The following is a 22,761-nucleotide window of genomic DNA, read 5'->3' on the forward strand; positions in this document are numbered from 1 at the left end:
AATCATGCTTAGAATCATGCTTAATATATAAGTATATTACCATATAATTAATAATAGGTAAAAAATATGTTAATACGGAGTTATATGCTTTATTTTAAAATTGTTATGTAATAGGTGGTTTACAGTTATGCACCTGTATTCTCATAATCTAACTATGAAATAACTTTTAATTTATAGATCCAAGATAGGTATCTGTAGGTAAATTGGAATAATGATAATAAAACCCTAATGATGGTATTAATAATTTAATAATCCTTTTAGGTCTAAAATTCGGCTAATGCCTACAACTTATTGAATTTGTTTGATAGAAAAGCGGAGTATGAAGTACTACGAAATGTAAAAATTGATTAAGAAATACCGCTGAAATTCCCCTGGTGACTCAAAACTAACTGAATTTACAAGATACTTTCAGGGTTCTGAAAGTGTGTAGGTGCAACCATGTCGTGTTTCAATTGCCCCTTACAAGCGACAATTACATTCAATGCGCGTCTTTGGGCCAGTGAAATCACCAGAACCCGCCGTGGAAATAGAAAGCGCACTTGGGCGATGTGTGCCACAATTGGTGCCACCAATGCCAGCTGTTGCTGCACCACCGAGTCCAGCAGTAGTACGTGCCTTCGGTCGCAACTGAATGTATCTGACCGAAAGTATCTGCAAGATACCGAATCCAAGGAAGCGGTTCTCATGGGGTAAATGCGCCCATGAAACTCTTTGGGGATCTTATTTCGTTGCGATTTGGCGCATCTGCACATCTGCATTTAAATGCCAGGCATTGGACGACCCAAAAACTGAAGTGAGCGAGTGGATAGTGGCTCGTTTCGTAACCGCATTGATAAACCGGACTCGAACTGGAATCGCTCCGATGATCCCCACCATGCTGCAGCGAAAACCTTGAATTGCCAAATCTCCGGCTGCTCAACTTTTTGCTCCAGGCCGACAGATCTTGCACATGGGCGGGAGTTGGCCAACCGATGAGCGGATACTTGATATCCAAACCAGTCGAGATGCCAGCGCGATTAGTTTACAAATTAATTTGCCAATTGAATTTCAGATTTAGACGGCTACCAAGAACCACCTCCACCTGGGTTCTCCACTTGGAATCGGGCGAGAGTAAAAGTGTATTGTTAATTAGCCACTACGCGCCGCCAACCTAAACTAGTTTCGCAGCCCGTCTGGTTTGGCCGCATCTCCGATCTCCGATCTCCGATCTCGGATCTCTGATTTTATTTTCATTATTTTTTATTTCTTTCCTACTCCCAAGGACAGCGGCTTTTGGGTCATTGCGTGGCCGCTCAGCATATTTATGCATATATTATGTGCATATATTACCGGCATGCTCCGCCGCTCGGCCGCTGGAAGCATCGGGATGACACAGTTTTCCATCTCATGGGCGTAGCGCCTCGGAAATGGCTACATCTCGCCCCCAAATCCTCAGTAGACCAGTTCCCAAAACTGGAATTCCTATATTGTATCGGGCATTTCATTGGATTCCCATCCGATCTGCATGTTTCTAATAGATATACATGTACCTATCAATTTGTGAGATACATTTATACATTTTCACTTGCTCTTGTTAATTTCATCATGTTTTAATATTTCTAAATGATAATGGGCTCTTATTTTAATTATGCATATATCGTATATATTATCTCACCTTATTTTGCTACATTTTCGATTTGCGGGAGTGGCGTTCAAGACCAATTGGGTGTGTTACTCATTACCAAGACTTAAAATATGCATATATGCAATGTCTATATAGTATAATTTCAAAAAGACCGATCCAGATCGAAACTACGCCCATGGCGTGTCCTCTGCAGCCTTGAAGCCTCAACTTTTGGCTGGCACTTTGGACGAAAGGACGGTCTTCCACTTCAACTTTTCACCAAATGGATTGTACCTGCTTGGCTTCATTTGTTATGGTCATTTGTGTGCTGGCCATTTATCGATCGGTGTAAGCCATTTGCATGCGGACCATCAACTCAATTCGAGCCACCTGAACTCGGGCACGGTTGACGCATATGAATTTGTTTATGTTCATTTCGGTGTGTGTGTGTGTGTGTGTGTGGCTTTTTTGGCCACATCGACACACTGATCGCAGGGAACGAATACCCTACTCGAATCGCATCCATCGGCCGCTCCATTGCATTTGGCTTTTTGACGGTCAATACCCGGAAATGTGCAGCTTACAAGCTGCGATTTTTTATTTTTGCACGGTCTCAACTATTTATTACCCTATATGCTTAAGAACAACCCGTTTTTAGCATCTACTTTTATTTTTTATTTATTGAAACGCTAATGGAAATCCATTTAACATCTGTTCTACCTGCACAAATGACCGCTAGATGGCTCTGCAGATCAAGAGCTTTGAAGAATACGTGGCATTTAAATTTTAGATACGATAAATAACATTATAAATAAAGTAAATAAATAAATAACATTGCCATTGAGTATCCTCAAGAGTTCGCTTATAAATACATCGAATCATTTCCTAATTCTTCCAAGTTTCCGATGCAATCTCCAAATCATCTGATACAGGTGGCGCTTTCAACACTAAGCTAGGGCATCTCGCCAGCGGTTTTCCGGTCCTCGCCCCTGGACTTTCTTGTTTTTTTGCCATTACATCTCCGGCTCGCCTTTCTTCGTCGCCTTTGGAGCCCCGGCTCCATCCCCATTCCCAATCCCATTCCCATCTCGTTTGGCCTGGCTCGGTTTCGTGTGGAAGTAGTAGTGGTGGTGGTGGTGGTGGTGGTAGTGGTGGTAGTGGTGGTAGTGGCAGTGGCAGTGGCGGGGGCGGTAGTGGCCCCGCCCATTGGCATCACTCTGCCGCAGCCGACGGCGTCGTCGACGGCGACGTCGAGCAGAGCCGGTAAAAAGTCTTGAAAAGTGCGCCTCTTTGGCGTTCCGTTGTTAGTTTAGTTTAACCATCGCAGCGCTTGAGTCGCGATTAGTTGCTCAAGTACCCAGTTGCCAGGATCGTTGGTTGCTCTGCTGTTTTTTTTTTTTGTTCTCCAATCCCGAGTCCAAAATGAAGTTGTTTTTATGTGCCATTGCTGTGACCCTGTGTGTGGCGACAAGTGAGTGTGAATCGATGGATCATGGATCCGTGGGAACAATGTGGATCGTTCAGAGTGGATCGGTGGTGGTGCCCAGCCCATCCAGCCAGTCAGAGTCGCAAATTGTTGCTAATTACTTTGACACTGACACCGAAATCAAGACTACCTCGGTCTGTCGCTGTGTGTTCCGCATATCGAGAGTTTCTGGCCAGCTAAGTGTCATAAGTGGCTAATGACATTTAGCCGACTTAGCCAGACTGGGCCCAGCCTCAAATGTTGAATCTGGTCGCGATTGCGGATCTACGAGATGGAGGGCCGTTTTCCGTCTGGAAAAACTGGAATGCTGGCCAAGCCCAAGATGCTGTCTGGCTGTCTGGGCCGCTGGTTATGCAACCAACTCTTGCAGCTTGCTGGCCAAGTGGAGAACGGCTCTTCTCGGCCGCCAGAGAAGTGCATTGAACCCGGAGCGAACGTCGTAATCTGGGCATCATGCCCAGCTTGCATGAAGCTTGCTCTGACATTTAAATTTCGACATTTGAAATCACTTACCGGTGTGTTGAGGAAATCTGAAGTTTCAGTTCCGAATTTCGTTTGTATGCAAAGATGCAAAGATGTATAAAAGTATGCAGTGATTTTCGCACTTTATACATTTTTGTAGCACACTTTTAGGCGCCCAAGTGAGAGATTTCAGATGGGTTGAGTAAGTAGTACTACCACCCTATATCATAGTGGGTTTCCGGTCAAAGTTATCCATCGCTAGCAACCTGTTCCAATGGAAAACCACTGATCATTTCTTGGGCCACCGCACTGAGTGGTGGCAACCAGGAAACCGCGAACGCGGAATTGCCAGCGGCAATCGAATGGCGTTCGATCTGTTACACTTTCGAGTGCGACTGGGGGTCGCCAGGAAAGTGAAAGTGGGAAAACCAGTTGACTGAAGTGCTTGTTTCTCTCCTCTGTTTCCCGCCCCGCACCACCAGCAGCCGTGTCCGCCGCCAACTTCGAGTGCCCGAAGCCCAATGGCCAGTTCGCCGACGAGGTGCAGTGCGACAAGTTCTACGTCTGCGACGACGGAGTGGCCAAGGCGAAGCTCTGTCCCGATGGCCTGGTCTTTGATCCCCTCAACCGCAAGTTCAACAAGTGCGACCAGCCCTTCAATGTGGACTGCGAGGACCGCACTGAGCTCCGTAAGTTGTTTCCGAAACTATGTCAAGGCAAAGCTAAACTGGTTGCATCATTATTAACTTGCTAATGAGCGCATCAGTTGAAGAGATGAGTTGGTAAAGAATAAGGAGCCTTTTGCCAAAAACGTAGCATACTTTTGGACATCTCTATATTTGAAGCAAATACACCATTACAATGAGCTTTCCAAGAGTAGGCCCACGTCTTTTGGCATTGCCACTTCAGATGATAGCTCATTGCAGTTATGCAGCTCCTTGCTAGACGGAGGAACTAACCCTGTTCGGTTTCCCTTCACAGAGGAGCCCAAGTCCAGCAAGTACTGCCCGCGCAAGAACGGCTTCTTCGCGCATCCCGATCCCGCCGTGTGCAACATCTTCTACAACTGCATCGAGGGCGACGCCCTGGAGACCAAGTGCACCGTGGGCCTGCACTTCGACGAGTACTCGGGCACCTGCGTGTGGCCGGATACCGCCAAGCGCGAGGGCTGCAATCCGGAGCAGAGTAAGTGGACCGATTGAGTCGCAGTGCGGCGGAGTGGGCTAATGGTCTGGCATGTGGTGTGTGCTTTCAGGAACCTCCGAGACCGGCTTCGTGTGCCCCAAGGATCAGCCGAAGACCGACGACCGCGGCCAGGTGGTGACCCACCCCAAGTACCCGCATCCCACCGACTGCCAGAAGTTCTACGTGTGCCTGAACGGCGAGGATCCCAGGGATCTGGGCTGCCAGCTGGGCGAGGTCTACAACGATGCCACCGAGATGTGCGATGCTCCCGAGAATGTGCCCGGCTGCGAGGACTGGTACAAGGATGTGGACGACAAGAAGGACTAAGCCACTTCCGGTCGCTTCTCCTCCTCCTCATCGCATCCACACTCACACTCATGCACACACACAAGCACACTGAGAGAAACTATCAATCAAATCAAATCGAAACACACAGATTCGCGTCTTAGTCACTTAAATTTAGTAGTTCTAGCCCATTTCCTATAGAGCGTATGTGTAGCAGTTAAACTTCAATACTCCGACCATCTATTTCTTAGCTATCTATCTATCTATCTATCTATCTATCTATTTCTGACTGTTCTTCACCTACTTCTAGCTACTTTTCCAACTACCCAATCTCCATTTCTGTGCCCAACCGAACGCCACCAAATTGTTGTGTATATATTTCCCGCTTTCAGACTTTCGCCTTATTATTAAACAAAAAGAATAAACTGAATTTTTTATAAACCACTCCTGTCAATCTAATCTATCTTCCCAATCCTAAGACTACTACTACTCCATATACTGTTTCAGCTATTCTATGCGATCTTCGCCTGAAATTTCAATTTTCTTTTGGTTTTTTCTTTGTTTTCTCTACTTTACTTCTTATGATATTCCTAAAACAATTTCCTGTTTAAAAGGAAACCCTCTTTACAAACTTCTCTTCTTCTAAAAGTTTCAACCTCGAATCTTATCCATTCTATATCCTTCTTCCTTTTTACCCTAAAAATTTCATATTTCAAAACAATACAGTTTGTAACTGTTAAGCTAAAGTTTATTATTCCTAAAATGCTCTTTTATAAGCATTTCAATCCTGTAATCTTGTACTTCACTTCTACCTCAAGTCTTAAATCTAAATCTTTTCTATACATTCTATCTTTCTCATAAATACTTCCTTGTATTTCGATGTATAAATACTCTTTTAGACTATGCTATATTATTTATTAATAAACATCTTGACTTGCCTGCAAAATCCAAACGATAAGAAACTTTCACGTACCTTATTTAAGTAATCATGCAACCAACTGTAAACCCATGACACCTAACCTCACTCCACATTCTCCGATCTTTCTCGAATTAAAAAACTATGTATTTCGAATCTATACAAAATTAGTGTGCATCTCGTGGGGAAATAGCAGGGGGGATAGGGGGATAGGGGGATAGCGGCGATTGACCAATCCATCAAACCTTTCACTCCACACGCAATATCGGATAATCGCCGTGGACGGGCGGGATCGGTGCATCCATTATCCATCGTAGCCCTTTGTCCCTCCATCGCTTGCAAAGAGTCGTTAATTGGCCGAGTGGCCAAGCGGACCGCACATTTACACATGTAAATGAACACAGAAAGCAGGCAAGAGTGCTTATGCAATCGCCGCAGCACGAGCAAAGCAAAGCAAAAGCAAGAGTTTTGCAATAGTTAACAATGTAACGGCAATCGGCAAACGGGGTCCAATCATGAATGAAGCTTATGGTCTGCGCGAGCTTTGCCTTTTACTTTCAATCACACATGTTGCCAGAGATGCTCGATTTCCGCCCTGGCGTGTTTTTTTCAAGCCAGCAAATGGCCACGAACTAGCTAGGAAACTAGCTAAAAACTAGCTAATATAGAATTTTACACCATTATAGGAGATTTGGAAGCACTGGAGATTTCTGCACTGAAATACGATTGATATGAAACTTGGCATGTGGTTTGGTATTTCGAAAACCGAACTGTAAGTCCTCAGATCGAAAATAAATTCCTTAAATTGCGGCTGTTATAGGCTCTCAAGTTGGTAAGATATATTCGATCGATATAAATATATATGGTATATGGTTTGGTATTGGGAAAAGCAAGCGATTTGCCCTCAGATCAAATATATATTTCTCAAATTGCGGCTATTGTGGGGCTATTTCCACTGGCTGGAAACTGGGTGGATTGGCAGCACTGGCGATCCCAAATCCCGTTTTGCATTAAACACCAGCCAGCAACAATGCAACAACAATGGCAGCTGTGACAACACACAGCACCACCCACCGCCCACCGCCCACCTTTGCCGCCCCCAAAAAAAATCAAAGGCAAAGCGGGATTGAAAAAAAAGAAGTGAAAAACTTAAGTTTTGCAAAACTGTGGTGTCGTTTGTGGGGTTTTTTGTTTTCGATTCGGTTTGGTTTCGGTTTTGTTCGGTTTCTACTGTATTTGTGCCTTTTTCATGTTTTTTTTTTTGTGTTTTGTTTCATTTTTGACTTTTTGGCTTTGCTGGCGAGTCAACGCTGCGCAGTCGCAGCTCGGCCGCTTCTTCTTCTTCTTCTTGGAGCGCGGTACAAATCTTTTCAGTTGAGTTTGGAACGCGTAACCGTTAAAACGTACAATCTTGGAGCGGAAGTTTCCAGTTTCTCCATTCCACTTTTTGCGCGCATTTGAATATATATTTTTTTACGGTGCGTGTGTGTGCTTTGCTTGTGCTTTTCCACTTAACACCCCATGCATTTCCGCCTTAATAATTTGTTTATAACATATTTGTATGTGTTTCCAAATGCCAGGCACCGAACATGCAGCGATTCCAAGTGTGCAGCGTCCTGATCCTGGCCTGGCTTGCCTGTGGTAAGTGTCCAACTACATTATAGCTCCAGGGCCTTGGGCAGAGCGATCCGATCAAACGATTGGCTCACAATTAGCACAACCTTTCAATTACTCGCGTGTTTGCGCCTCGAAAACGGAGCTTTTACTTTCAAAAATTCCACTGCAATCGCGTGGAGTGTCCAAATGCGATATATATAATTTATGGACGAACGTCTATATCGCAGTGCCCCTTCGAATCTAACGGTCTGCTCTTTTGTTCTCGCCTCTAGAATCGAAACGAATCGCATTGAGCTCCAGTCTTAATGTATTTTAATTACTGGTTTCTCGAGCCGAAGGCTGCTGCTCCACTTAGCCACCATCTACTACCCGCACCCTATAGCCATATAACCATAGCTGATTTGGCATGCAGATCAGGCGGCCGATCACTTTTGCTTTTGTTTCCACCGCTGACTCACTGCCAGAGATCTTGGTGCTATGTACATGTGTATCAGATCATATAATACCATATAGACTATAGACTGCAGACGTAAGACATCTTAAATCGGCCAGTCGATCCGGCAAGCTAATGAACTAAGTGAAACAAATGCCAAACCCCGACAAAAGTAGAACTTGGGCCCGTCAAACCAGTTGACAATTAGGTACGATATCGTTCGCATTATACGATCTAGTTCTGGGTTAACCAAGGCAACCAGTTTCCAACCGGCCCATGAGAAAGGTGGGTGCATAGATCACATCGGATCGCATCGGATTATGGCCATAGATATAGCTAATTAATCGCCAACCACGTTGGCCTTTTCGAAAAGCCATCAATGTCGCTTATGTCCCAACAACCAACACTTCCTTCACCACCATGATCCTAAGCAGCACCTTCCATGGTCCTACAAATCTCTGCTAGTTGAACAGCATGGTGGTCATTGTGCTCAATGGAGTACTTAAAGTTTCCAAAGCAAGCTGATATCAGATTGAACCAAGTTGAACCTCTGCGATAAGGAACAAAAGAATCAGGCAGCGATGACATTTAGTCCATAACTCATTGACTTAAATACCGGAAATCCTCATAGATTTAAATTTAGCTGCGTGTGTTTGCCTTTGGTTTTCGGTCGGCGACTTCGAGAAAAGTCAGCCACTAGCCATTAACCATTGCCCATTAGCCACCGACAGTCAACAGTCAACCATCAACCTGTTGCCCGATCTTACGGCTTACATCACACCAGCTCCCAAGCTCCATCTCCACAACTCCATTTCCATTTCCGAAGCGATTCGAATCGCTAGACGCGGTGCGAAGATGCGCGAAAGTGTCGTGGTCGCGATTGTGGCGTCACTTGCACTTGCAACAAAACCAGTTGGGCAGGTGGAAAGGCGGAGGCGGTGGGGGAGGAGGAGGAGACCGACTGGCGGACAGGAAGGAAGTGGACGCCAGTGCGATTCGGGTTTGACAATGGTGGGAACAGTGGTCAACACACTGATTCAAACAATCGATCGCTCCGTTTGCATATGCCTATAGCACTTCTACACTGAAAAAAACAAGATAATGTAATTTGATGAATTCTAGGATAGGGAAACAGGTGATGCATATTACCTTCCTTGATTACAAACATCAAAAAAATAGTTCTTTGACCCCCACTATCAATTGCCATCTGTCCGATTTGCAGGACATGCCCTGGCCGTGGGATCCCCGGAGTGCCCCGAGAAGTACGGCGTGCAGGCGTACGCCCACACGGAGAACTGCGACCAGTTCTTCCTCTGCACCAACGGCACCCTGACCCTGGAGACCTGCGAGAACGGACTGCTCTTCGACGGCAAGGGCGCGGTGCACAACCACTGCAACTACAACTGGGCGGTGGACTGCAAGGGCCGCCAGTGGGATCGTGAGTAGCAGCTGGTCCATCGAGCCGGATTCCCCAACTAAAGCGGTTATTCTGTCTCGCCCGCTAGCCACTCCCATTTCCACGCCGGCCTGCGAGTACCAGTTCGGTCTGTACGCGGTCTCCAAGGACTGCTCCACCACCTACATCAAGTGCGCCCACGGTGAGCCCCACGAGCAGGACTGCGACGCCGGGCTGGCCTACGACGAGAGGATCCACGGCTGCAACTGGCCGGATCAGCTGCTGGAGCACTGCAATCCCGAGGGTTTGTTTCCCGACTATTTAGATGTATTCACGTAGATATTTTATATAACTCCAACCATTGCAGCGGTCGTTGGCTTCAAGTGCCCCACCAAGGTGGACCCCAACTCGGTGGCCGCCCGCTTCTGGCCCTTCCCCCGCTTCCCCGTCGCCGGCGACTGCCACCGCCTGATCACCTGCGTGGAGGGCCATCCGCGCCTGATCAGCTGCGGCGAGGACAAGGTCTTCGACGAGCACACGCTGACCTGCGAGGAGCCGGAGTACGCCAGCGGCAGCTGTGCCAACTACGGCAAGTAGGGATCGCCGAGCGATCCGTACACGCCCACGAACAAACAAACTGCAGTGCAAACTCGATAATGTGAACGTTCGAATTAAAGGAGATGTGTACATACATGTGTACTTGCAAACTTGGAGTTATGTTGTTTTGCAGCGCCCCTGGTTTTGGTTTTCGCTGGTTCGCTGCTTCGAGTGCGCACTGTAGGCTCCGACTAACCAACTACTTTCGTCCCTCCGTCTCCGCACCTTCGCTGCACTGTAAAAAACGTCCCAGCCCAGTAGCTTGTTAACCTTCTTGCTTTCTAACCAAACCGTCTGTATCCTGCTCTTCTTTCCGTATTATTAACTTGTTTTGTTGTTTGGTCTCTTTTGTATATGAATCGCAATAAAGTTAATTTTATTTATTGTACATTAGCCATTCTTGGTGGGGATTCGGTTTGGAGGGTTCTTAAGCCCCAGAACTTGAAAATGAAGAAGGACACACGCGACGGCATTAGGAAATATATTGAATATGTTTTATTAAATTGAAATATACCAATTTAGTCTTGTGTAAATCTTAAAATATTTGCTTGTTGCTCTACAAAACCTAAGCTCAAAAATATTACGTTTGGAAGAAAAACATTTAAGTGGTGTTCGTTGAGAGGGACGTTCGGAAAATCCTTATCATTTGGCGGCTAAAATCAAGCGCGCAAAAAACAAAAAATGCATAATTGGCTACAGCGTTTCAGAATAAATCGAACTTGGCAATAAACGTGCACACACATAGCCATCGCTGACCAGAAAACGGATGTGCTAGGCGATCCAAAACAGATAAGGAACACAAACAATCCATACAAATGGTAAGTGATGTAGAAACTATGCACAATTGGTTCCCATCTGGTAAATTTGAGAAGGGAAGAAATCAGCGAACAGATCAAATAACTTCCATGGCCAAGGACGCCAAACGAAGACTATCACATCGGAAATACAAGGAAGGAGCTAAACTAACGAACTCATATTGCTCCGCATTCAGTCGACCAGGTGACGGCCGTGGTCCTGCGGCGTGGAGAAGATGATGGCGTAGATCAGACCGTCGCGAACCGATTCCGTGGGGTTGCCCACGTTGAACATGAACTTCACGCGATTGCAGTTGGCATCGGGCACACAGGAGTACATGGGATACCAGCCGGTCTTGTTGAACACCACGTAGATCTTGTAGATCTGGTTCCGGTATATGTACACCGGTCGATCGAACGTGATGTCCAGCAGCGAGTCGTAGCGCACGCGTGCCGTGCAGTGCGTGTATGTGATGCGAGAGCCGTGCATGTCCTGGATGTGGGCGTACAGCACCTCGGTGTACCGCTCCGTAAAGCCGGCAGAAGTCATCAGCTCGCCGCACAGCACGCGCGTGGGCACTTGGACGCCCAGGATCCAGATGTTGGTGTCCACCTGGAACGTCACGCCCGCATCCGTGACGCTGGTGTTGCGGAAGTCAAATTGGCGGGTAAGGGAGCGCATACAGTACGCGCGCACCATGTCGTTGTGCGAGTTCCCAGCTGCGGATCCAGCTCCCCCAGCTGCAGCGCCGCCAGCGGGCGCCGGTGCGCCCCGATCGCCGCCATCATCATCATTGGCGGGCGCTGGGACTGGCGCTCCGCTCTCGTAGCCCTCGCCAAAGCAGCGCAGTGGTGCTGGCGCCGGTGCGGCATCTGGTGGAACGCCCACTGGTTCCGGCGGGCGCATGACCAATTCCTCGCCTGCGAAGCTGAATCCCGTGCCCACAGATCCGAAACGGGGCGCATTGCCCATCATCATACCGCCGCCGGAGGGGCCTCCACTGCGGACTGCCGGACCCGGTCCCGGGAAACAGACGCCCGAGGGAGCGGCTCCAGTGCGATACGAGGACGACAATTCTCGCTGGGCGTGTCGGTGGCCCGACTCGTAGAAGTTGCGCGTGCTCCGCGACACGCAGAACCCTTCGGGCATGTGACAATCGTTGAGCGAGGGACTGGAGATCTTAATCAGGATGGAGAGGGCCTCGTGCTGCTGCAGCAGCTTGGAACGGGCCGGTCCCTCGGCGAACTGCTGCGGCGTCATGGTAAGAAAGCGAATCTTCTTGACCGCCTGCCTGAGCATGGCGCCATCGAGAATGGTGCGCTGGGCGTCCATGATGTTAATCATGTTGGCGGCGGCATCGGCCGAAGCGTCGCTGTCGATGATTACCAGGTCGTCGGAGCCGGAAGCCACGTCCAGCGGCGGGGAGGCAGCCGTGGGCGCAGCTGCAGCCACGGCAGCCGCAGAGGAAGTGGAAGCCATCCCAGCGTCCGTTTCGAAGCTGTCAGCCTCGTCGTCCTGGTGCATGTGCTGCACCATGGCCGCCACATCGGGCTCCATCTTGATCTCTTCGACGAGCACATGGCCGGCAGCATTGTCGGGCGATTCCTTGGTCAGCACCTGACCTCCGCCGGCAGCCTCTTCCTGGCCGGACTCGTTCAGGATGCCCCGCTCACTGGCAAACTTCAGCAGGCAGTTGAACAAATCCAGCTCGGAGTCGATGTTCAGGCGATTCTGGTCAAGAATGGCCATCAGGGTGGAGACCTCGATGTCCAGGAAGCTGGGATCGGAAAGCACCTCGCGCGTGTTGGCCGCGATCAGATCCATGCTGCTCTGCATGAGGCGCGGCTCATCGAACAGCTTTGCGAACTCGTACGCCCGGCACGCGTTTTTCGGACTAAGATCAGCCCAAAGGAAGTGGGTGCAGCGCGTGACCACGTGGGGCAGCATGTACTTCTTGGCCACGTAGCACAGCTCGCAGGCCTTGTCGAAGGACCCAATGGTGATGCGGTCCGTGTAGATGTACTCCAGCATCGCCTCGAACGCCTCCGGCTGCACGTCCGGAATGACGATGGGGTCCGTCTTATCGGGCAGGTTGCCGTAGAACATCCGCTCGAACACCGGCGAAGCCATGGCCAGCAGCAGCTTGTGGCCGGCAATAAGCCGCTGGGTGGGCGAGGAACCCACCAGAAAGCGGCAGTCGGCCCACTTCTCCGAGTGCAGCAGGTACTGGCCCCGATCCTTCAGCTCGGTGAGGCCGTTTTGCCAGTCGATGTCCATTGCCTGCGGTGGATTGGCTGGGATTGGGCTCACTGTAATCCAAACGTTGTTCGCTCTGATTTGTGTGAATAATCCACCTTTTTGCGAATTGGTTTGGGATTTTGCGAAATTGTTATTCTGTTACGATAGCGATAATTGAATGCGATGTTACCTATCGATTGGCCGTCTTACCGATAGCAGAGGGCTGCCAAATGGCGTAATAATTAAAAGTGATGTTATGAGCTTACTGGCTAAAATACTTAAATAAATAATACATTTAAGGTAATATCAAGAGTGAGCTATACATCTCAAAACTTTAATTAGTTATTTAGCTGTTATTTAAAAACTGTGACTCCATAACAGACGATAGTTGTAATAAAACCATCGAAGTTGCCACACTGCTGAGAGCATGAATGATATCGAACAGAAATCGATTCATGTTCCAGCTCTAGTTCTAATAGCAACAATTTCAAGCGAAAATATTAATTAATTCGGCGCATTTAAACCACGCGGAGTAAAAAGAGCTAGCTCGAGATTCAGGATCATTGCTTAAGCGGCCATAACCGAGAGAAAGCGCGAAAAAGGGCGGGCGCTTCAATAATAATAATATCGCTTGTCACCTGCGCCCGTGCGTTTGTGTGTGTGTGTGTGTGTGTGTGCGTGCGTGTGAGAGTGTCGCGTGTGTTTGTGCTTTGTTCTGCGAGCGTTCCGTTGCGTTTTGGAAATGGCAAAGAAAACCTACGATTTGCTCTTCAAACTGTTGCTGATCGGCGATTCAGGAGTGGGCAAGACGTGCATATTGTTCCGGTTCTCGGATGATGCATTCACGTCCACGTTCATATCGACCATAGGTGAGTAACGGGACCGTACGCACATACTTGCATCTGTCCACCCGCACCGCACACACACACACGCGCACATGTCAGCTGCACAGCCAGGATATATATACGTGTGTGTGGGTGTGTGACTGGGCGTGGCACTGCCTTATCGACTGGCGTGTGCACTGCTTGATTCGATCGCCTGCGGAGAGGAAAGCGGAGGAGAAGTGAGCAAAATATGCCATTTGTGTGGGCTATGTAACTCCCTGAACTTGAACTTTTCGTACTAAGCAACTGCATGTTCGCAACACGTAACACAGACGTGCGATCATTTGGTTGGAATGAATGCTCCATATATGTACGTCTAATGTAATGAATCATCGTGATATCACGGTCGAACTGCTTTATTTTGTTCAATTCCCATTCCAATGTAATCGATAACACCGCCGTGACGTCATTCGGCTCCAATTGCGTTTGTTTTTCCGCGCTACATTTGCTTTCTCGTTCAACCGTTTTTCCCAGGCATCGACTTCAAAATCAAAACAGTCGAGCTGCGCGGCAAGAAGATCAAGCTGCAAATATGGGACACCGCCGGCCAGGAGCGGTTCCACACGATAACCACCTCGTACTATCGAGGCGCCATGGGCATAATGCTGGTCTATGACATAACGAACGAGAAGAGTTTCGAGAACATAGTCAAATGGTTACGGAATATAGACGAGGTAGGTGTGCCCCCCTGCGAGTAATGACCTTCTTTTAAAGTCTGAAATCTTCTTTCTTCCTTTAGCACGCCAACGAGGATGTGGAGAAGATGATCCTGGGCAACAAGTGCGACATGACGGACAAGCGGGTGGTCAACAAGGAGCGCGGCGAAGCGGTGAGCATCCCACATCCATGGAGTCCCCCCACAACAGCAATCAGTGCCTGAGATTAGCAAATATAGTCGTAGTTCGGAAGTCGATCATACATATATTATTAGTCTGTTTAGGTTTCAAAGCCACCTGTTTGTCGCAAGCGAATTCCATGTCCCTTAATAGTTTCCAATTGCTTCAATTTGTTAAAAAAAACTTATCGTTTTGAATTGGAACACAGCGAATATATCTCACATTCAAGACGAAACTATTTAGGTGCTATAGCATGTCCGTGATAATGAAAGCAAGGGAAAATTTGCGGAGGCATACAATTTATGTTAGAACTATTCTGGTTATTTATTATGATTGTTACTCAATGATCGCACACGCTCCACGTCTGTTTGATCAATTTGTTTACAAAGCCAATAACTTGCTCCCCTTTCCCATCTCTGCCCACGTTTTTCAGATTGCCCGTGAACATGGCATTCGGTTTATGGAAACATCCGCCAAGTCGAACATAAACATCGAGCGGGCCTTCTGCGAGCTGGCCGAGGCCATTCTGGACAAGACATCGGGACGCGAGTCGGCGGAGAACCAGGAGCGCGTGATCATCGATCGCCGGAACCAGGAGAAGGCGCCGGGCTACAGCAAGTGCTGCGCGTAAAAAGCGGCGTTCCAGGCGAACGGGGCGTGGTTTGGCCCGGTTTGTGCTCAGCTGTGCGTGGGGAAGGCGGCGAAGGACGGATGGGATTGGATTGGATTGAACTGGACTAGATTGGATTGGAATGGAACGAAACGAATCGAACCGAACCGAACCGAAAGCAGTGGGGATCGGTTTCTGAAACCGCTCCGCACGGACGAAGGATAACAAAGCAATAGAGCCGGGGTCATTCGCACGTAGGAAACTTACTTATTACGAGGATACGCAAATGGAACAAGCAACAGAAACAACCTACCTAAAGTTTAACAACAAGCAACAGATATTGTAATACGAACATTTGGAAGCAACTTTACAAAACTCCGAACGATGGATGGTGGTCGGGCAATGGTCAGGCGGGGCATGGGCCACGTTAGCTAGCAACTTGGACGCAAGGATCGGCATATCGTGGATCGGACAACGAGGATCAGCTCCAGCCACTGTCCAGCCACACGAAACGATAATGATAGCGAAGTCGCAGACGCAGACGCAGACATAAGCAACTTTTGTAACGTACTTTTGATACACATATAGTCTTACGATTCCCGTACTCAGTCATTCGTTCGCTCGCTCGTTCGCCACCACTCGCACTCCCCAGCCGCCCCACTTAGTGTTTCGTTTTTGTTTTGCGTTTCAGCCTAGATATAAATAACACCTATACATATAATACATCGGATAGTATATAGCCTAAACATACCTAGCTTGCTTTCGCTTTCTATGTCGACGCCAAGCCAAGCCAGGATGGAGGAGTTCGACGGGGCGGGCGGGGGGTCTGGACGCCCTGCTCTGCGCCCTGGCCACTGAAGCTATCAAGCCAGATCCTCGGCCAGAGTTGCAGTTCCATAGGGAGTTTCGAGATCGAGGTGTTCCGCAATCGTTTTCTGATTATTGCCTATGCATATATATATATATCTATATATATATATATGAAACTACTATATCGCATCGTTTTTATGTGCATTCGCGCCCGCACACCCAATTTATATATATATATACATGTATCTGTGTACACTTAAGGGGGCGTGGGTGTGCGCGCGTGTATATCTCCATGCTTGTATGTAAGGACGGTGCACGCCATCACTGTAGCATTCGCATTCGCATACGCATCCGCAAGGGAGGAGCGCCCCAAACCGAACGCACCACCTAGCGCTCGCCTCCCGTCTCCTTGTAATATTATTCTACATTTTTTTTTGTCGTGTAAACCTATTATTTGTAACTGTATATGGATTTAGTTTAGTTGTCCACACCAAATGATTTACCGATTAAAATATAAAGAACAACCTAAACCATGTCATATAAACCAGTGGCTCGTTATTTCGAATGGCAAAGTGTCATCCTTAATCCTTGGCTGCACAGAAATCCGAAGCTCCTTCAATTGGAATGTATAAGTTTAACAGTTTATTTGGAGAATCTTCGGTGTAGAATACATCCTGCATCAGGTAAATAAAAACAATTGCAACAGTCGCGCATTCGATGCGCTACTTGACAGTCCTGTGAACACACACGCCCGCGATCCAGGTGGATAGCACCCGGAGCTGGTCGTCCAGGAGAACGAAGTCCGCGTCCGAGCCAAAGTCCAGGGTGCCCTTCTGCTTCTCGATCTTCAGGCACTGTGCTGGATGCAAGGTGGCCGCCTCGATGGCATAGACCACGGAGCAGTCTGCAAAACGGAGTACTTAATGCGAATTCTAGCGGGGATCTCGCACTCACCGGTCGCCTTCTGGAAGATCCGCACGCACTCGTCCATCGGGGCGATGCTGCCGCACAGCGTCTCTGTGCCTGCGATGAACGCCTTGCCCTGCTTAACCTGCAGCGGCAGCTGTCCGATGTGGTGGACACCCTCCTCGAGGCCCAGCGCCGATATGGCGTCCGTCACCAGGATCAGGCCCTGCGGATGCGTGCGGTAGGCGATCCTCAGTGCCGCCGGGTGCGTGTGCACTCCGTCCGAGATGATGCCGAAGTACACGGTCCTACCGTGCGGCACTGCGTCCGAGGCCAGCAGTCCCACCAGGCCGGGATCGCGGTGGTGGAACGGCAGCATGGCGTTGAACAGGTGCGTGATCAGCGTGGCGCCCTGCTGCACGGCCCTCTCTCCGTCGCTCAGCGAGGCCATCGAGTGGCCCAGGGCCACGGTGATGCCTCGCTCCACCAGCTGGCCAATCACCTCCGGATCGGTGACCTTCTCCGGCGCCAGGGTGATGATCTTGATGCGTTCCAGCGAGCCGTACGTCTCCTTCAGCGTGCTGAGTCCCTTCAAGCGAGGCAAACGAAAGGTAACATTTGAATGATCTCGCTGCAGATGTTGGATATCAGGATGTCAGCAATGAGAACTGGTCCCCCACCTTATCAATGGTCTGTATGCAGTGCTCCGGATGCGCGCCCTTCTTCTGCGGATTGATAAACGGACCCTCCGCATGGATGCCCAGTATGCCGGCGCCCTTGGGAACCTCAGCGGGAATGCGCGGCAGGATGGTGTGGTAGCTGTCGCTGGGCGAGGTCACCAGCGTGGGACAGAAGGAGGTGACCCCGCTCTTGACCAGGCCGCGTGCCACCGTGGCCACGCCCTCCTCGATGGTCTCCGTGTCGTAGGAGAAGTCCACGCCATAGCCACCTGTGGAGAATGTGGACTCGGGTTATTCAGCCATCTTAGATTGGATTATGTTCCTGACAGCCTACCTCTTTGTCTCCCGAAGACAAAGAGGTAGGTCGCTTATCGCGACTCAGTTTGACCACAGCGAACCTTCGCTGCAAGTGCCCACTGTAGCCCACTTGCGGTCGAGCTCAGCAGCTTGGGGCCTGCGAAGTCACGATAAGATTAACTCGCTCCGATTACGAGTGCTCCATATTGCGGCTTGCCGTTTGTCAACGGGTAAACAGAACGGATGACCTTGGCGGCTGATTGGAGCGCGGCGAAAGTGCCAATTAGTGGGATTGCAGGCCAAGTGGCGCGGAATTGAGCCCAGCAACATGTTATTCTAATGGGAAACATGATGAATGTGGAAGTGGGAGCGGGTTCAACGACCACAACTAGCTGCTGTTCCTCTTACAAGTTTCAATTTTTGATCGTGGAACTATAAATTTGACAGAGATTTTTATCTATAACGATTAAGTTGTTATCTTGGGAAATCAAAGCTAAGGAATGCGATTTCTGCAATCTGCAGAGCACCAAAACGAAATGTGTAGATCCTAAACCTAAATTATCTTTATCTACTGCACACAAAGTGGATTCCATATGGGTTCTTTCACTTGAGAGCCTAGAGACATGATGTCAGTGCAGCGGGGAGATGGGCGCGCGCGCGCTTCTCAGGGCTCACCATTGATCTGGAGGTCGATGTAGCCGGGCGCGATGATGGCGCCTCCGCAGTCGATGCGACAATGGGCCTTGGTCCGCTCGTCGAAGAACACAGGCTCCGGGTTCACGATCCGACCGTCGCGAACCCACAGATCTTCGTGGATGATCCGGTGGTCGCGTACCAGGCGGCAGTTGGTGAACTGCAGCAGGCGCTGGCTGCTCGCCGGGATCTTCTGCTCCGGAGACACTGGCTCCTCGCTGGTGCACTTCATCCGGACGTCCATTGGTGGGGGCTGCGGAGCGCAGAGGGCGGGGCTGGCGATGCGGGCGGAATGAGCGATGGCTCGCAAATAAACAGGGGCGCGTAAACTAAACTGAAACGAAAACGAAAAACAAAAACAAAAACGAACTCAACAACAATCAGATGTTGTGCTGTCAAATAAGCTTTTTTATAGCCGTGTGTTACTACTTTTGGCTATTTGCTTCGCTACATCATTACGTAGCGCCAATAGTAGTTAAACATGATTGTCTGAAGAACTAACTGCCAATTAGCGTGCAATATCACTTTTATGCATCACATATACAATGATTGTTGATTTAAATAACACAGCAACATATATAGCATTTGTAGTAGCAGAATAGCTATTCTCTAGCTAATTAAGCGGCAGCACTGACGTGCTGCAGCAATCAGCTTCTGGTCGAGGGCATTCGATTTGTGCCAATCGTTATCGACTAGATTCAAATTTGAATCCACCAAAATTAACTCAATTTCCGGTGACATCCTTTTGCCATCCTTCTGTTTAACCAGTTGTCGCGGCCTTGCGCCACCGACCCCGTCCAATTTGTTTTTATAGCCAAAGTGCCGGCTCCTTCGATGGCATCTCGTGGACGCTGCATAAAATGGCAATATTTACCCAACAAGCCGTCGGTGAGCAGGCCGAAAATGCAAATGCAGATGATAATGACGACACGGCGCCCAAACAGCGACAACAGAGGGCTTCAGGTGACTAGGAACACTGGGAAAAACACGCGTTTCCTCTGTTCATGTACACTTTACTGAAGGAAAGCTCACTGATCGAATTTCCTTTGAATTTTAAGTTGTTTGATAATGCACACACTTTATCAAGTAACTTACTAGCATATATAATATAATACATAAGGAAACGAATCAAAAAGATATAACCATAAGCAACAAAATAATGTTATTAGAAAATTCCCAAAAGCAGTTTCCCTTTTATCCAAACCTTCTTCATTTTATTTTAGTTACTTACTTAATATGATTAACTATGTTTTTCTCCGAGTGCCTCGTGTTTGACGTGCTGCTGGGTGTCGAATGTTGGTGGCTGGGAGCTGGGTGCTCCTCTGTCTCAGCTAATCCACAATGGCCGACATTTTAAATACAAATTGCAGCGCTGTTGCTGTTGTGCCCATCCAGGTTATCCAGCCCATCCAACCCAGCCAGCCGGGCCACCCACTTCCAAATGAGTTGCAATTTTTGCACACACCCAGGCACACATTGTGCAGCCGGCTCGTGGAACATGAACTGCACTCGAGGTGGGATAGGTTCGCTCTTTTTGTCTATTGGCAACTGATTAGCATTTAAATTAAAATGTCGCAAAGTGGCCTTACCGAAATGCTCCACTCTGTGTGTGCTGGCCCCATGTTTCCCCTTTATGGCCATGGGAGTCTCTAGTGATTTGAAATCACTTGAATGCTTGCACAACAGTATGCTTTAAGCAATGCACTTCGGCGATGTTCTTAAAAAATTTGCAATCCCACAGTTTCGAAATAAAATTGTGTACCTTTTTATAATTATACCCATCACTCGTAGAGTAAGAGGGTATACTAGATTTGTTGAAAAGTATGTAACTATACAAAGTATATATATTCTTGATCAGGATCTGTCTGTCCGTTCGTATGAACACCGATATCTCGGAAGCTTTAGAAGCTAGAATATCGAGATTAATTATGCAGATCCAGAGATATCCAGAGACATACATAAATGCAGCGAAAGTTTGTTGACCCATGTTGGCACACCCACTCAAATGCCCACAAACGCCCACACTTTTAAAAAATTTGTTGATAATTTTATTAGGCTTAAATTTTTTTATCGATATGCAAAATTTATTTCCCAGTATCTATCGATATTCCTGAAAAGTTATGAAATTTCGCATTCACACTAGCTGAGTAACGGGTATCTGATAGTCGGGGAACTTGACTATAACATTCTTCCTTGTATAATCACGAATGGTAAAACGTTTGGTTTGGTCTACTTTTGTAACGGCTTCTGTGCAGAATTTGTTTTTGCTTTCTTCTGAAGATTTGTATTTATTCTAATATGATTGTGTAAGAAGAGAATGGTTTTTAGGATCACTTAGTTTGCGATACGAATAGAACGTTTAATCTTAACGTCAACACTCCACACGTTGTATATTTAAGCTTTGCTAAATTAAAAGGAAACATTTTAAAATTCAAAATATTTTTGATCAAGTTGGCTATGCTTTCGATTGTCATAATATTTCGTTTCGCCGGAATATTTAGTTCACTTTCGTTTCACTACTTGACTGAGAAACAAGCTCCAGAGCACAACCTAATTCAGAAATGTCAGAGAATTCGGACGCGGAAGCAAGGCCATTTGGAAACGACGAGTTGACAGAGGATCCTGAGCAACCGAGTGGATCGAAGGTGGGTTCGTAGTCCTTAGGGGCTTCTTCTTCGATAATTGAAGTTTCTTTGAATACGATAAATGTGTCTACCCAGAAGATGCCTGCGAAGTTCCAGCCCCTCCTAGAGAAACTAGAGCGCCTGAATAGGGAGATGGCCCGGGAGGAGGAATTGAATGTGCTGTTCAATCGCCTCTTTGCTGCAATCATAGCAGAAGTACATCATTTATAGTATATGCGACTTCTGTTCACCTATTCCCAACATACCAATGTATTATCAAATGGTGTAATTGTCGACGCATAAATATATCATAAGCATCCCGGATATGGAGCTTTAATTAGCACATTTTTTCTTTTGCATTTTCTTTTTACTTCCGAATTCGGAGTGGGTATACACTATTACAAAAGTCAATTGAATTGAATTATCAATGCACTATGGTAACATTATGGTCTTACTGTTAACATGTTAACATGTTAATATTTTTTGCCTTATTTTACATCCAAATTGGTTGATTTTGTTATCCTGCCGCTTGTTATTATGGAGAAGAGACTGGTTCAGACCCTTCAAAAGAAGGGTGATCAGGATTACTGTCCAAGCTAGAAATAAAATTTTGACTCTTAACTGATATATGCCATTTTGTGCTAGATTATAGCTGTTCCGATATAAAAGGAAACACTTTAAAATTCAAATTATTTTTGATCAAGTTGGCTATGCTTTCGATTGTCATAATATTTCGTTCCGCCGGAATATTTAGTTCACTTGCGTTTCACTACTTGACTGAGAAACAAGCTCCAGAGCACAACCTAATTCAGAAATGGCAGAGAATTTGGACGCGGAAGCAGAGGCAACTGGACACGACGAGGTCTTGACGACAGGGGATCCCGAGCAGCCAAGTGGATCGGAGGAGGGTTCGCAGTCCTCAGATTCCGAGGAAGAATTCCAGCGCCTCGAGGAGCATATAAAGGCCATGGAAAGGAGGATTGCCCAGGACAGGGACAAGAGAAGGAATTTATTCATTCGCTTCATGAATTTATTCCTCGATATACTAGAAGCACGGGTATATTCGCAGAACATATAGTATTTGCGGTTTCTGTTAACCTATTCTCAAAATAACAATGTATTATCATAAGTGGTATAAGTGTTGACGCATAAATATATTATGACCATCCCTGAAATGGAGCGTTAATTAGAGCATTTTCTCTTTTGCATTTTCTTTTTATACCCGTTACTCGCAAAGTAAAAGGGTATACTAGATTCGTTAAAAAGTATGTAACAGGCAGAAGGAAGCGTTTCCGACCATATAAAATATATTCGTGATCAGGATCAAGAGACGAACTGGCCATGTCCGTCTATCTGTCGAGATCTAAGGAACTATAAAAGCTAGAAGGTTCAGATTAAGCATACAGAT

General features: G+C 47.5%; 6 protein-coding genes across 10 annotated transcripts; 4 read left to right on the plus strand and 2 right to left on the minus strand.

Annotated features, from left to right (window-relative positions):
• The first annotated feature begins 2,871 nt into the window (after positions 1 to 2,871).
• On the plus strand, positions 2,872 to 6,097 carry LOC27208149 (protein obstructor-E). Of its 2 annotated transcripts, none has more exons than XM_016183763.3 (4): positions 2,872 to 3,074; positions 4,034 to 4,240; positions 4,533 to 4,736; positions 4,807 to 6,097. In XM_016183763.3, the coding sequence occupies exons 1-4, from the start codon at positions 3,026 to 3,028 to the stop codon at positions 5,061 to 5,063; spliced, it is 717 nt and encodes a 238-aa protein (XP_016040148.1). In that variant the 5' UTR covers positions 2,872 to 3,025; the 3' UTR covers positions 5,064 to 6,097. The 2 variants fall into 2 exon arrangements, with proteins under 2 accessions (XP_016040148.1, XP_016040147.1); XM_016183762.3 differs by having other exon boundaries at positions 4,037 to 4,240.
• Positions 6,098 to 7,257: 1,160 nt separating this feature from the next.
• LOC6726504 (protein obstructor-E) lies at positions 7,258 to 10,368 on the plus strand. Its single transcript, XM_016174205.3, has 5 exons — positions 7,258 to 7,415; positions 7,518 to 7,578; positions 9,210 to 9,425; positions 9,493 to 9,687; positions 9,751 to 10,368. The coding sequence occupies exons 2-5, from the start codon at positions 7,527 to 7,529 to the stop codon at positions 9,978 to 9,980; spliced, it is 693 nt and encodes a 230-aa protein (XP_016040149.1). The 5' UTR covers positions 7,258 to 7,415; positions 7,518 to 7,526; the 3' UTR covers positions 9,981 to 10,368.
• Positions 10,369 to 10,460: 92 nt separating this feature from the next.
• On the minus strand, positions 10,461 to 13,224 carry LOC6726505. The gene has a single exon (XM_039297591.2). It carries the CDS (start codon positions 13,050 to 13,052, stop codon positions 10,968 to 10,970), a length of 2,085 nt encoding a protein of 694 aa, XP_039153525.1. The 5' UTR covers positions 13,053 to 13,224; the 3' UTR covers positions 10,461 to 10,967.
• A 213-nt stretch (positions 13,225 to 13,437) lies between these two features.
• LOC6726506 (ras-related protein Rab-10) lies at positions 13,438 to 16,697 on the plus strand. Its single transcript, XM_016174206.3, has 4 exons — positions 13,438 to 13,882; positions 14,372 to 14,571; positions 14,637 to 14,726; positions 15,167 to 16,697. Exons 1-4 carry the CDS (start codon positions 13,756 to 13,758, stop codon positions 15,362 to 15,364), a joined length of 615 nt encoding a protein of 204 aa, XP_016040151.1. The 5' UTR covers positions 13,438 to 13,755; the 3' UTR covers positions 15,365 to 16,697.
• A 75-nt stretch (positions 16,698 to 16,772) lies between these two features.
• On the minus strand, positions 16,773 to 19,133 carry LOC27208923 (N-acetylglucosamine-6-phosphate deacetylase). 3 transcript variants are annotated; one of them, XM_039297605.2, is made up of 4 exons: positions 18,712 to 19,130; positions 17,740 to 18,008; positions 17,108 to 17,648; positions 16,773 to 17,057 (listed from the first exon to the last, which is right to left on the minus strand). In XM_039297605.2, the coding sequence occupies exons 1-4, from the start codon at positions 18,971 to 18,973 to the stop codon at positions 16,876 to 16,878; spliced, it is 1,254 nt and encodes a 417-aa protein (XP_039153539.1). In that variant the 5' UTR covers positions 18,974 to 19,130; the 3' UTR covers positions 16,773 to 16,875. The 3 variants fall into 3 exon arrangements, with proteins under 3 accessions (XP_039153539.1, XP_039153541.1, XP_044779579.1); XM_039297607.2 differs by lacking the exon at positions 18,712 to 19,130 and having other exon boundaries at positions 17,108 to 17,640; positions 17,740 to 17,952; XM_044923644.1 differs by lacking the exon at positions 16,773 to 17,057 and having other exon boundaries at positions 17,223 to 17,640; positions 18,712 to 19,133.
• Positions 19,134 to 21,201: 2,068 nt separating this feature from the next.
• LOC27207193 lies at positions 21,202 to 22,542 on the plus strand. 2 transcript variants are annotated; one of them, XM_039297398.2, is made up of 2 exons: positions 21,202 to 21,374; positions 21,453 to 22,542. In XM_039297398.2, exons 1-2 carry the CDS (start codon positions 21,291 to 21,293, stop codon positions 21,582 to 21,584), a joined length of 216 nt encoding a protein of 71 aa, XP_039153332.1. In that variant the 5' UTR covers positions 21,202 to 21,290; the 3' UTR covers positions 21,585 to 22,542. The 2 variants fall into 2 exon arrangements, with proteins under 2 accessions (XP_039153332.1, XP_016022725.2); XM_016182927.3 differs by having other exon boundaries at positions 21,210 to 21,374; positions 21,450 to 22,542.
• Positions 22,543 to 22,761: the final 219 nt, after the last annotated feature.

This window comes from Drosophila simulans, chromosome X, assembly GCF_016746395.2.
Source record: "Drosophila simulans strain w501 chromosome X, Prin_Dsim_3.1, whole genome shotgun sequence".
NCBI classification, from domain to species: Eukaryota; Metazoa; Arthropoda; class Insecta; order Diptera; family Drosophilidae; genus Drosophila; species Drosophila simulans.

Excerpts from the sequence above, each read along its gene's own strand:
- LOC27208923 (XM_039297605.2), bottom strand. The coding sequence starts at position 18,973 with ATGGACGTCCGGATGAAGTGCACCAGCGAGGAGCCAGTGTCTCCGGAG. Across the intron at positions 18,009-18,711 it reads CATCGACCTCCAGATCAATG|GTGGCTATGGCGTGGACTTC; the intron begins GTGAGCCCTGAG and ends CATTCTCCACAG. Across the intron at positions 17,058-17,107 it reads GATCTTCCAGAAGGCGACCG|ACTGCTCCGTGGTCTATGCC; the intron begins GTGAGTGCGAGA and ends TCCGTTTTGCAG.
- LOC6726504 (XM_016174205.3), top strand. The coding sequence starts at position 7,527 with ATGCAGCGATTCCAAGTGTGCAGCGTCCTGATCCTGGCCTGGCTTGCC. Across the intron at positions 9,426-9,492 it reads CAAGGGCCGCCAGTGGGATC|CCACTCCCATTTCCACGCCG; the intron begins GTGAGTAGCAGC and ends CTCGCCCGCTAG. Across the intron at positions 9,688-9,750 it reads GGAGCACTGCAATCCCGAGG|CGGTCGTTGGCTTCAAGTGC; the intron begins GTTTGTTTCCCG and ends CAACCATTGCAG.
- LOC27208149 (XM_016183763.3), top strand. The coding sequence starts at position 3,026 with ATGAAGTTGTTTTTATGTGCCATTGCTGTGACCCTGTGTGTGGCGACA. Across the intron at positions 3,075-4,033 it reads GACCCTGTGTGTGGCGACAA|CAGCCGTGTCCGCCGCCAAC; the intron begins GTGAGTGTGAAT and ends CCGCACCACCAG. Across the intron at positions 4,241-4,532 it reads CGAGGACCGCACTGAGCTCC|AGGAGCCCAAGTCCAGCAAG; the intron begins GTAAGTTGTTTC and ends TTCCCTTCACAG.
- LOC6726506 (XM_016174206.3), top strand. The coding sequence starts at position 13,756 with ATGGCAAAGAAAACCTACGATTTGCTCTTCAAACTGTTGCTGATCGGC. Across the intron at positions 13,883-14,371 it reads CACGTTCATATCGACCATAG|GCATCGACTTCAAAATCAAA; the intron begins GTGAGTAACGGG and ends CGTTTTTCCCAG. Across the intron at positions 14,572-14,636 it reads GGTTACGGAATATAGACGAG|CACGCCAACGAGGATGTGGA; the intron begins GTAGGTGTGCCC and ends TTCTTCCTTTAG.
- LOC6726505 (XM_039297591.2), bottom strand. The coding sequence starts at position 13,052 with ATGGACATCGACTGGCAAAACGGCCTCACCGAGCTGAAGGATCGGGGC.
- LOC27207193 (XM_016182927.3), top strand. The coding sequence starts at position 21,291 with ATGTCAGAGAATTCGGACGCGGAAGCAAGGCCATTTGGAAACGACGAG. Across the intron at positions 21,375-21,449 it reads AGCAACCGAGTGGATCGAAG|AAGATGCCTGCGAAGTTCCA; the intron begins GTGGGTTCGTAG and ends GTGTCTACCCAG.